Raw genomic sequence first — 12,572 nt, 5'->3', positions numbered from 1 at the left:
TTAGCCCAGCTTGGTGATCTGAAGACTCCCAACTATCCGGATCATATTAATGGCCAGCAAAGACTTTACTTTGTGATAAAAGTCAAACAGCTGGTGTCCATCCACAAAGATCCTAAAACGCTGGTGTTCGCAATGGATCTCAATCTGTACAAATGGGGAAAGGAGAGGGGAGAAAGAGTGAAATGAGATCAAATCAAAAGAATCCTTTGTCAGTCACTGAGACGCATTGTGTGGACAGTGTGTTGAAAGGAAGTGCTTGTCTGACTTTGCATGACTGCTTATCTCAGCTCAACATTTGGAAACAGTGACCCATTTTTTGCTTTGCCTTCAACCCCAATTACAAACAATAAGCACTCTTTATCTTTCAGCATCTTTACTCACTTTGGTCGTACAACTCTCTGCCATACGGAATAATTCTGTAATTGCCTATTATGGGAATAAACCGACATACAAAAGCAACCATACTTTCTGGAAAAAAAGAAACTTACAAAAATGACAATATTATATAGCCACTACACAATCACTCTTAGGCTTGTCAAAGCCAATTTTCAGCGTCATTACTCCAGTCTTCAGTGTCACATGATCCTTCAGAAATCATTCTAATATGCTGGTTTGCTGCTCAAGAAACATTTATCAATATTATCAATGTTGAAAACAGTTGTGCTGCTTAATATTTTTGTGGAAACCGTGATACATTTTTATGATACTTTGATAAATATAAAATTCAAAATAACAGCACATATTTGAAATAAAATTGTTTGTCACGTTTGATCAATTTAAATGATTTTTGCCAGAAAAAAAAAAAAAAAAAAAAAGCATAAAAACCTACTAAACCCAAATTTCAGCAATGCGCATGTGTATATATTTATTTTATATTATATATACAGTACAGTCCAAAGGTTTGGAACCACTAAGATTTTTAATGTTTTTAAAATAAGTTTCGTCTGCTCACCAATGCTATATTTATTTAATTAAAAATACAGTAATATTGTGAAATATTATTACAATTTAAAATAACTATTTGAAAATATTTCATGTATTTCAAGTAATTTATTCCTGTGATGCAAAGCTGAATCTTCAGCATCATTACTCCAGTCTTCAGTGTCACATGATCCTTCAGAAATTATTCTAATATGCTGATCTGCTGCTCAAGAAACATTTAATGTGTACAATTGTACAAAATATTTGTGTACAATATTTTTTTTCAGGATTATTTGATGAATAGAAAGTTCAAAAGAACAGTGTTTATCTGAAATCTAATCTTTAGTAACATTATAAATGTCTTTACTGCCACTTTTGATTGATTTAATGCATCCTTGCTGAATAAAAGTATTCATTTCTTTAATTTCTTTTCAAAAAAAAATTCTTACTGACCCCAAACTTTTGAACGGTAGTGTATAATGCTACACAAGCTTTGCATTTCAGATAAATGCTGTTCTTTTGAACTTTCTATTCATCAAGGAATCCTGAAAAAAAAAAGTACACAACTGTTTTCAACACTGAAAATAATCATAAATGTTTATTGAGCAGCAAATCAGCATATTAGAATGATTTCTGAAGGATCATGTGACACTGAAGACTGGAGTAACGATGCTGAAAATTCAGCTTTGCATCACAGGAATAAATTACTTTGTCAAATATATTCAAATAGTACACAGTTATTTTAAATTGTAATAATATTTTACAATATTACTGTTTTTTACTGTATTTTTAATTAAATAAATGTAGCCTTGGTGAGCAGACGAAACTTCTTTTAAAAACATTAAAAATCTTAGTGGTTCCAAACTCTTGGACTGTACTGTATATATATTATATTATATTATTTTATATATTATATATATATTATATATATATATATATATATATATATATATATATATATATATATATATATATATATATATATATATATATATATATATATATATATATATATATACACACACACACACACACACACGCAAACAAAAGCTACACAAAATATTGTGCATTTAATTCTACTATTGTATGCATTATTAACATTATTTAAAAAAAACCTTTGATGTATCTTGATTTTAATTAATGCTACATAAATTACAAACATACAAATAGTCTTGGAGGAGAAAAAGGAGGAGATAGGAGAAAGGTTTTGCCTTAGACATCACATTACAGCGTCAGCGTCTTGTACCTTCATACAACATCTGCGGCCATGTTTCCACCTGGTATGAAGATGCGTTTCGGTCGATCGGATCACAAGTACACGAGGAACACACATACCCGTTTACAACTGGCATTTTAATTTGTCTCTTTTGTCCACTTTCAAACACTTCTGTCCTGATTTCTTCGAAGGGAGGGTAAATTTATGTTTTTTTCAGATCTTTCAATCTAGTGGACAAAATGAGATTGCACAATTTACATACGAACGCACCCAGAGATGACGGAAAAACATACGGAGAGCAGCATCTTGCTCTGATAGCCACAAGACCACGCTGAACGCTGTGAGTACATGTTAGAAATCAGGAATTGTGAGAAAACATTGTCGGTTTGAAGATGAAAAATGTACCAAGCACAAAGTTTAAATCCCGTCTTGCTAGTGCGCTTCCCATAATGTTTACGCATTAGGTCAGTAGGCGGAGAGTAGGGGTCTTTAGTGGCTGTTCGAACACATTTAAATGAACAAACAAAATGTTTTAGACTCAGTTTACACCTGTATTTATTGTCATCCACTTGTGATCTGATTGACCAAAATACATCTTAATACCAGGTGGAAACAGGGCCTGTATCTGTTAAGTTTGACTAGGCAACGAGGAAGCTGCCATCGGTTTTGGACACAACCCTGGACTCATGCTTTGTGCAGATTAGAGATCTCAGATTAGAACAAGAAGATGTCAGTGTTTCAGCTCATTACCCTGAAAGGCTGGTCCGGGATGAAGGGGAAGTAAGATATAGGTGCCTCCTCCTCACTCCATTTCCCAGAGACTCGTGCATTCCTCAGGAACTGCCTTTCAGTGAATCTTGCACTGAGTTTAAGGGCCACATCAGTGAGCTCTTCATCATCTTTCTCCTCACTGTGGCCACAGTTCAAACTGATGTCAAAGCTGTGTAAAAAGAAATAAATAATAATAAAAAAATTAAACATGCAAACAGCTGGTTTGCCACTATAAAGTTATTCATCTTTTCTCAAGATTTATTCATCCTTACTAATATGTTATGTATGTCAGCCTAACCGTATGACTAGCCATTACTGTTAATAAAAATGTGTTGAATGATGAAGCATTACAAACTGTGTGCTAATATGCCAGACAATACAGAGAAATTGTAAGCATCTATTTTACATAAATTCATAGCGATTTAGGCCTGCGTTGGCATCCTTTATCACACTGACTGAGCCTCACAGTGCATGCTTAATGGATCAGCAGACTGTTTTGAAAGGATAAATTCCTGAGCTGAAATTACACATTAGTACCACTTAACCATTGATATATCAGAACCATAATGTGTGATTTAGTTAAAATGCAGCATAATTACAATGTAAAGGCTACACCACCAAAATAATAAACAGCTCCATCCCCTTTACTATACTATCAATAAAATTACCAGCACATTAAACTCCATGAGCTAAACTGATAGAGCATCGAATCAAATGATTTTCAGGTAACACACATAGGGGCAAAATGCAGATCCTGAACACAATGTCTCACTTTGGATAGAAGTGTCTGCCAAATTAATAAATGTAAAGTGCTACAAAACGCTTTTGGGACTAGTATTAAACAAATATTAAATAACTAAACTACCATTTAAAAGTTAAGATTTTCTTTCATTCAGCAAAAATGCATTAATTTAATCAAAAGTGACAGTCAAGACATTTATGTTGCTAAAAATTTCTGTCAAATAATTGCAGTTCTTTTAAAACTTCGGTCCCACTTAAGTGGCCTTAACTACTATGTACTTACATTTAAATTAATAATTTGATACAATGCACTTATTGTGTACATACATGTTTTTACATTGTAGTTATATTTTAAAAACACCTGCATGTAATTACATCTGTAATGGTTTTCTGTAATTACATTATACTTATAATTACATTATACTTATATACTTATATACTTATAATTACACTGTTGACCCATCCCTTACACCTTACCCCTACCCTTAAACCTACCCATACCACCAAAGCTTTCCCTAACCTTACCCGTATCCCACCTCAAACGCAGCAAAGGTGTTTTGCAATTCAATATGAACCCAATAAGTACATTGTACTCATTTCTTGATGTAAGTACATAGTAGTTAAGGCCACTTAATATAAAGTGGGACCAAAACTTCTATTCCAAAGAATGCTGAAAACAAAATGTGCTGCTTAATATTTTTGGTGGAAACTGTGATACAACCCTTTACAACATTGATAATAATGAGAAATGTTTCTTGAGGACCAAATCAGCATATTCAAATGATTTCTGAAGGATCATATGACACTGAAGACTGGAGTAATGATGCTGAAAATTCATCTTTGACATCACGGTAATAAATTATATTTTTAAAACATTAAAATAGAAAAATCAGACATTTTAAATAGTAATAAAATTAAACAATATATCTGTTTTACTGTATTTTTTTTAATCAAATAAATACAGGCTTGGTGAGAACAAATCAGAATTTGAATTTACCTCAGCATAGTTGAATAACAAGAGTTCAGTACATGGAAATGACATACAGTGAGTTTCAAACCCCATTGTTTCCTCCTTCTTATGTAAATCTCATTTGTTTAAAAGACTTCCAGAAAACACTCGGATCTCAACATAACACCGACTGTTACGTAACAGTCGGGATCATTAATATGTATGACCCCATTATTTGCATAATGCCAGCCCATTTGACGCATTAGACACGGAAAGGCAGTATTAAAGGAACACTCCACTTTTTTTGAAAATAGGCTCATTTTCCAACTCCCCTAGAGTTAAACAGTTGAGTTTTCCCGTTTTTTGCAGCAGTGCAATGATATTACGCAGCGTCTCTCACAAACGTCTCCATGGTTGCAAGGCACGTTCCCTGTGCAAGCAGGGGCTCACAGGCGCTGCGTAATATCATTGCACTGCTGCAGCCATGGAACGGCAGCAAAGTTCCTTGATTATTACGCTGGAATGAGAGTATAGTTCCTAGCCATATCAGCCTAGAAAATCACAACTTTTTATTTTCCGTTGGTCTTAGTACACGATTTAACTACAGAAGAGTCAAGTTTTAAATAGGAAGAATATCAAAACTCTTTGGTCATTTTTAAGCGCAATGCTAACGGTCTAATCAGATTCAATGAACTATGCTAAGTTATGCTAAAAGTGGTACCGCCAGAACCGGAGATCGGCTGAATGGATTCGAAAACGGTAAAACTGTTTAACTCTAGGGGAGTTGGAAAATTAGCCTATTTTCAAAAAAAGTGGAGTGTTTCTTTAACGGCTGGATCTGTGCAGACAAGGTAAGCAAGCAAGAACAACAGCGAAAAATGGCAGATGGAGCAATAATAACTGACATGATCCATGATATCATGATATTGTTAGTGATATTTATAAATTGTCTTTCTAAATGTTTGATTAGCATGTTGCTAATGTACTGTTAAATGTGTTTAAAGTTACCATCGTTTCTTACTGTATTCACGGAGACGAGAGTCGTTGCTATTTTCATTTTTAAACACTTGCAGTCTGTATGATTCATAAACACAACTTCATTCTTTATAAATCTCTCCAACAGTGTGTAATGTTAGCTTTAGCCACAGAGCACAGCCTCAAACTCACACAAAATCAAACGTAACCATCTAAATAAATACTTTACTCACATAATTCGAAGCATGCATGCAGCATGCATGACGAACATCTTGTAAAGATCCATTTGAGGGTTATATTAGCTGTGTAAACTTTGTTTATGCGATGTATATATAGTCGAGAGCTCGTGGGGCAGAGTGAGCGCATCTCTTAAAGGGGCCGTGCTGAAAAAATCAGTGCATAGTTAATGATGCCCCAAAATAGGCAGCTAAAAAAATTAATTTAAAAAAATCTATGGGGTATTTTGAGCTGAAACTTCACAGACACATTCAGGGGACACCTTAGACTTATATTACATCTTGTAAAAAAAACAATCTAGGGCACCTTTAAATAACATCTTATCTATTCTAAACCTTTGGACAGTAGTGTTGTATCATAAAATGTAAATTTTATAAAATATATACATGCACATTTATATGTGTGTGTATATAGAACACACACACACAGGCTGAATAACACCCCATCTTGTGATTTACAACTGATTATTTGCATCAGCATACTAAAACGTTTCCAAGACACACCCTATGCTCTCACAGTTTTGAAATTTGTTTCCTTAACAGCTAATGTAAACTCCCATCAATTCTAAGCTTTGCACACACCCATACAGCCTGTGTCTTAGGCAGATCTACAACCTAAGAAACAAGCGAGTCTAAAAACTGCTGCCAATCTGGACAGCATATGGGCCCACGATGCCCAAAAATGCAGTTTAAGGAATCTTACAAGGTTCTGAGACAAAGCTTCTGTCTAATGTAACTATTTGCTAATGCTAGAATGTGTAAAGTCTTAAATATGCAATCTTAATATGAAAACATACCTGTCTGGCTCTGGATCAATGATGCCCATTATAATGATCTTCTTCCCAGGCCTCATCCCACCTCTAATCCGTCCACTGAAAGGAACTGTCTGGTATATCAGATCAGAAAAACATCAATGCCACATAAACTACAGCATAACAAAGATTGCTTTTAAACATTACTCTACCAGAATACGAGAGATGTCTTCTTTATCAGGGGAGATAAGCCCAGCATCTCCAAATGAATTATTAAGGTGAAGATCATCTTCGGTGTTCTTCAAATGAGAAAGAGAAGATTTACAAGTTTAAAAAGCACTTGAAGATGCAGGATGAAACACAGCGCGAGCGCTGTAATGCAGATGTACATGCAGATTTTAACAATAAAACGACACGCCTTCACCGCATCTGTATTTCATCTTTAAAAAAACAAACACAGAATGTGCACCAAATACACGAAGCGATAACATAAGGCTCGAGATATTCTGTCAATTGCTATCTACCACGTCTGCCGTGCATTTCAACAAAATCATTGTGATTTTCTTCAACTCTATGTATGAGAGAGGAGCGAGTCGTCTCCCCTTATGTGATGCATGCAGATTTCCACTGCGCTTCGTATTAAATATACCCTTACTATTACCTATAATTGCTATGTTATGAAAATCTGAAGCACTGTAAGATTATAAAGGTATCTGTGACTTACTATCGCGTCCTTTTCCATGCTCGCCACCGCCATCTTGAACAAAATACCATAGGATGCTTATCAAAGGCGGTCCAGTTTAGGAATCTGTCAGTGTCGTGGCAGACTGGACAGGGAGCTGCAAGGTGTCTAAGTTCAAGAAGAAAATGATAAAACAAACACAAATTCTATGAATGAATTAAGAAGCAACTCTATTGTCTGTACGTGAGAAAGAAATATGCTGACGCGGATTATCGTACGGGTGGAGGTTAATCCAGCCTCCATATGAACCTAATCTGCTCAGATCTCATTGGATCATCTGAGCATAATTACCAACAGAATAATGAGTGACCACATTTTACCACTTTGGTATTTTAAAACATGACTATTTGCTTGCTTAAACTGTGCAGATTACTGACACCAGTATTTGTAATATTGTTTACAGTAACGTTAACACAGTATTTTTTTTTTTTTTTAAATATTGATTTAATATGTGTTGGTATTCAAACACATTCTGTACTTTGCAGTTTTTGTTGGTTGTGGTGATTTTGTTTGTTAATTTTGAGAGAAAGAATTGACATTGTTCCAGTGTTTCTGATCTTTGAAATGTGCGCCTCAATGAGCGGTCAGAGGGAGACCCCTAGTGGCACTTGTGATCAATGGCACCTAGTGGCAGTAGTGTGTGTATATAGAAACTCATACATCCTCGGTTCATTCTTACTATGCTACTATAGGAAATCTATAAAAATATGTTTAATGGAAATAAATATGGAGATAATATACATCAATAAGTAGCTAATATAATATAATGTAGTAATATAAATTGCCATAGATGTACAGTTTTTGTGATTTAAGTCTGTTTTGTAGCTCTGAATCCGAATATAAAAAGTCATAATCATCATCATAATAATGATTGTCATTCACAGTTAATACACAGTGGGTCTTTTCAAGACAGGTAATCAATATAGCACTGAAGTGTCTGATATATATGGTCAGTGCCTGAAGTCAGAGCACATGGCTAATTTTAAATGGCAGAAAGATGCTTTTCAGTAGCAGTTGGTGCAGTTACAGCATCTACCAGCAGGGGCTAACAGGATTCTGCTAACTTGGTACAAATAACTGTTACACTGGGGGCACTGTAGTGCAGTTAACCATCTAAGAGCTTGATGATTTGGTTCTGTGATGTCTTAACACAAAATAAGTTGGTCTGCAGTTAAATACCTTTAATAAGGATACATAAGGAAATAAACTTTTTTTTTTATAAATAATTTTATTATCCTATATCTTCTAATTACATGGATTTTTTATTTCATTTTATTATTATTTTATTTTTTATTATTTTATTATATACATCCATTTTCCAAACCCTTTGTCCTAAGCAGGTTCACAGGGATGCTGAAGCCTATCCCAACATCTCAGATTTATTAATTAATTATTTTATTTTTTATAAAAAATATCCATGAATCCTTTCTCGATACTGCTTATCCTATGGGGTCATGTGAGAGCTGGAGTGGAGCTTATCCCAGCATCTCGGGCCTAATGCAGTGGACACCCTGGATGGATGTTATTTTATGTGATGTTATCATTTTTTAATATTAATATTTTTTAATTTTCATCCATCCATTCTCAATACAGTTTATCAGGGTCGTGGACCTTATCCCAGCATCTCGGACCAAAATATTTTATTTTATTTTATTTTAGCAGCATGCATTATGTGCCTTAATGAATATTCAATATTAAAGTGTGGACCTTTGGGTGACAGCAAAAGGCTGCATCATGCACTGTGACCCGCTCTGACCAGAAGTGTATTTGAGCATGCAAATTTAATAAGTGTTTATTTAGCAGGGCCAGCCTGTAATTAGGTTAATGCTGCAGTCTCTCTGCACTGCTCTCCCACAGCTCCATTCTCCTCACCTGCTCAGGCGGAAAGCACCACAGACGGACCTGGCACTGCCCGCCATGCTCTGACCGTGCCCGCTTGGGCCTGCTGGACACCTCGCCCACCTGCCTCACATGATGCCAATGTCCAAACCTCCAGCTGACATTAACCGTCACTAATATGACTAACTGTACAATAGCTGTTGGATATCTCAAAGTGTTTTGGGCACAGACCTTTTTTGTAATAAACTTAGAATTTACATGTCATATTCAAGTACTTTATCTCAGTCTGCTTCCCCAATATCAATATATTGCAATCTGTCTATTTTTCTCTGTCTCTCTCCCTCACTGAATATGACTTATTGTGTGTTTTTGTGAATGTCAAGCTCCCACACACTTCCTCACACCCACTCTCTCCATGCAGCAGCTGTGTGTGGTCTGTTTCTTACTTCCTGTTCTGGCTCCTCACTCAGGGCCTTTCCCCTTAACACACACACACACACACACACACACACACACAGATACAAGATCACATGAACTTATATAGTCACATGCCCGCAACAACATCACAAACATTGACGGCAGTGCACCGCTGTATAAAACTGTCCACCGCATTGATCTGAATAAAGTGTCTGACAATGAATTCCCTGTTATGCAATGGGTTTAAAAAATCCAGCAAGCCTGACAGTCTTGGCTCCATCCTTTAGAGCTCAGCGTCCTTCATAATAATTAACTCTCAGTGACCTTTGATACAGATGTAACCCAGCATAAGCTCACTGTTATATGGCACAAACTTTCATTCTAGTGAAACTTCTTAGCTCCTGTGGGGTCTGTATGTCTGCAGCCTTTAAATCTTGTTTCATCGCCATTATTTTAATTCAGTCCTTGTTTGTGGTTCAGTTAAAGGGACAGTTCACCCAAAAATTAAAATTATGTCATCTTTTACTCACCCTCAAGTTGTTCCAAACCTGTATAAATTTCTTTGTTCAAAGGGAGATATTATGAAAATTTTTTTTTTACTTTGGGCCACCATTGACTTCCATATATAGGAAAAAAAATACTATGGAAGTCAATGGTGCTCCAGAACTGTTTAGTTTCCCACATTCTTCAAAATATCTTCCTTTGTGTTCAACATTACAAAAAATGTAAAGTTTGGAACAACCTGAGGGTGAGTAAATGATGACAGAATTTTCATTTTTGGATGGACTATCCCTTTAACTTTAAAAACATTTCTTAATAATTAGATTTAGTTCAATTATTACATTATTATTCAAGTCAAGAATATTAATACAGCTGAATCATATTAAATAATTTAATTAGGCTAACTGAAACAAATGCAAACAACTGTATTCTGATTAGGGCTGTTCAACGATAATCGCGATTATTGTGTACAAAATAAGAGTCTGTGTTTACGTAATATATGTGTGTTTGTTCTATGTATAAGTATTAGGTGTTTATATAAAGACACACACATACATGTATATATTTAAGAAAAATATGCATGTATTTATAAATATATGCATATTTTTGTATTTGTATATATATATTTATATTATATAATATATAAATGTAAATATTTGTATAGAAATATAAGATATTTTTCTTAAATATATACATGAATGTATGTTTATTTATAATGAACAGCCCTAATTCTGATATTACATTATAAAATAAAATTATAATAAATATTTTACAGGGAAATCTATGCGTATCGTAACACTAATTATTTATGTATTTATATATATATATATATTATATACATATATTATATATCAGTCTGAAGTAACTATTATGATGATCATTGTTTCTTTTGCAAGGAAATATAGATGTTGTATAACAATAATTAGGTATTTTTTCAGCTTATGCATTTCATAAAGGCAAATTGGGAGAATAAAATAAGTTTATAACTCCAAGTCACTTATCTTTAATTTGACAGTGTTTAACCATATGTATCTGTATTAAATAATACTTGCCAAACACAAATCCCATCTATTATTTTAGTGTAAATTAGTTAAATAATTGCTTGTTGAAAATGAAAACTGATTTTCCTTTGACTGTCAGACATCAAGCCGATGAATATCTCTCCCTGTTGAAATTCTTTCTTTATATGATTTATGATTTAGACTTGAATGTGTGTATTTACAAAAGTGCTGAATGATGAACTGACTGGCAGGCCTATAACTGTAAGTAATCTAAGATCTGTAACAGGGACACTGTAAATGAAGTGTTACCATGTATTCTTCAGAGGAGGGGTGAAGATGCCGCTGTAGTGCACAATTCAAATTCCAGCCAGCGGGGGCAGCTATGGGCTGGTGTGTGTGTTACATAAACGTGCAACTGCTTGTGTGCCTGCTGAGCTGGGCTTGTGGTTGGCGGAGAGTAGGTGTGGCTTCTTCCCCTCCGTGGTCACAGCCGAACAAGATCATTCAGATATTTGCACAAAGCCAACCTGACAGGGATAAGGGGGAGGAGAGAGAGGGAGAGCAAGGCTTTTGCAGTCTCTCTCACTCTTCTTCTTCTTTCTTCTCTCTCTACCTCCACAGAAACAAGGAAGACTGTCTACTTCATGCCCTGTGAAGTGAGCAGAATCAAATTAGAGCTGCAGCTGCACGGACAGTTTAGCTACTTTCTACCTCGCGTTCAGTTTAAAGGGAGAGTTCGCCCACAAATAAATATTACGCCATCGTTTACTCATCATCCTCATGTGGTTCTAGATGAATCTAGGAGAATGTCCGAGCTGCTTTTTTCCCAAACAGGGAAAGTGGACGAAGACTAGGGACAACTGCGGTTAATTAAGGCTCACAGTAAAATAATTTGGATTATTTTAACCATGCAGGCCCTTCGGACAGGTGTCAACTCCCACGAAAAGGAGTTTAAAAACCACTTTGGTGTATTTTTTTGGTCAAGTGACTATTGTTAAGTGACTATTCTTAGTAGGCCTAGCCTATATAGTATTCTTATTCTAAGTAAGAGGCTTGAAGACCCCCCCCCCAACTTTAATGAAGTATTAAAGAAAATAAGAAATTGTTAGTGTAAAACTTCACTTACGCCTGTAGTTTGATGTAGCCTACTTGTGAGTGAAACAAGATATTCCATGTGGAAAAATGTAGGGTAGGACTTTTATTCATCATTGACTGGATTCTGAAAAGTAAGCATTGAGCATTGTTCAAAAAGTTGTTTCAGAGGAAAGTTATTTCATGTTGACTTAAAATAAAACCATCTCGAGATTAAAGTTGTTAAATTTCGAGAAAAAAATCGTTAAATTTCGTGAAAAAAGTCGAGATAAAATGTTGAGAATAAACTCGTTAAATTACGATAAAAACTCGTTAAATTTCGAGAAAAAGTCGCGATAAAATGTTGAGAATAAAGTCAGTAAATTAGGAGAAAAGAGTCGTTAAATTACGAGAACAAATTCGTTAAATTACGAATTTGT

General features: G+C 34.9%; 1 protein-coding gene across 1 annotated transcript; it reads right to left on the bottom strand.

Moving 5' to 3' along the window:
- On the bottom strand, positions 1-7,324 carry lgalslb (lectin, galactoside-binding-like b). Its single transcript, XM_067385253.1, has 5 exons — positions 7,286-7,324; positions 6,774-6,860; positions 6,607-6,695; positions 2,888-3,077; positions 1-144 (listed from the first exon to the last, which is right to left on the bottom strand). Exons 1-5 carry the CDS (start codon positions 7,316-7,318, stop codon positions 1-3), a joined length of 543 nt encoding a protein of 180 aa, XP_067241354.1. The 5' UTR covers positions 7,319-7,324.
- Positions 7,325-12,572: the final 5,248 nt, after the last annotated feature.

The sequence above is a fragment of the Chanodichthys erythropterus genome, chromosome 5, assembly GCF_024489055.1.
Source record: "Chanodichthys erythropterus isolate Z2021 chromosome 5, ASM2448905v1, whole genome shotgun sequence".
Classification (NCBI taxonomy): Eukaryota; Metazoa; Chordata; class Actinopteri; order Cypriniformes; family Xenocyprididae; genus Chanodichthys; species Chanodichthys erythropterus.
This window is presented reverse-complemented; position numbering and strand designations above follow the sequence as displayed.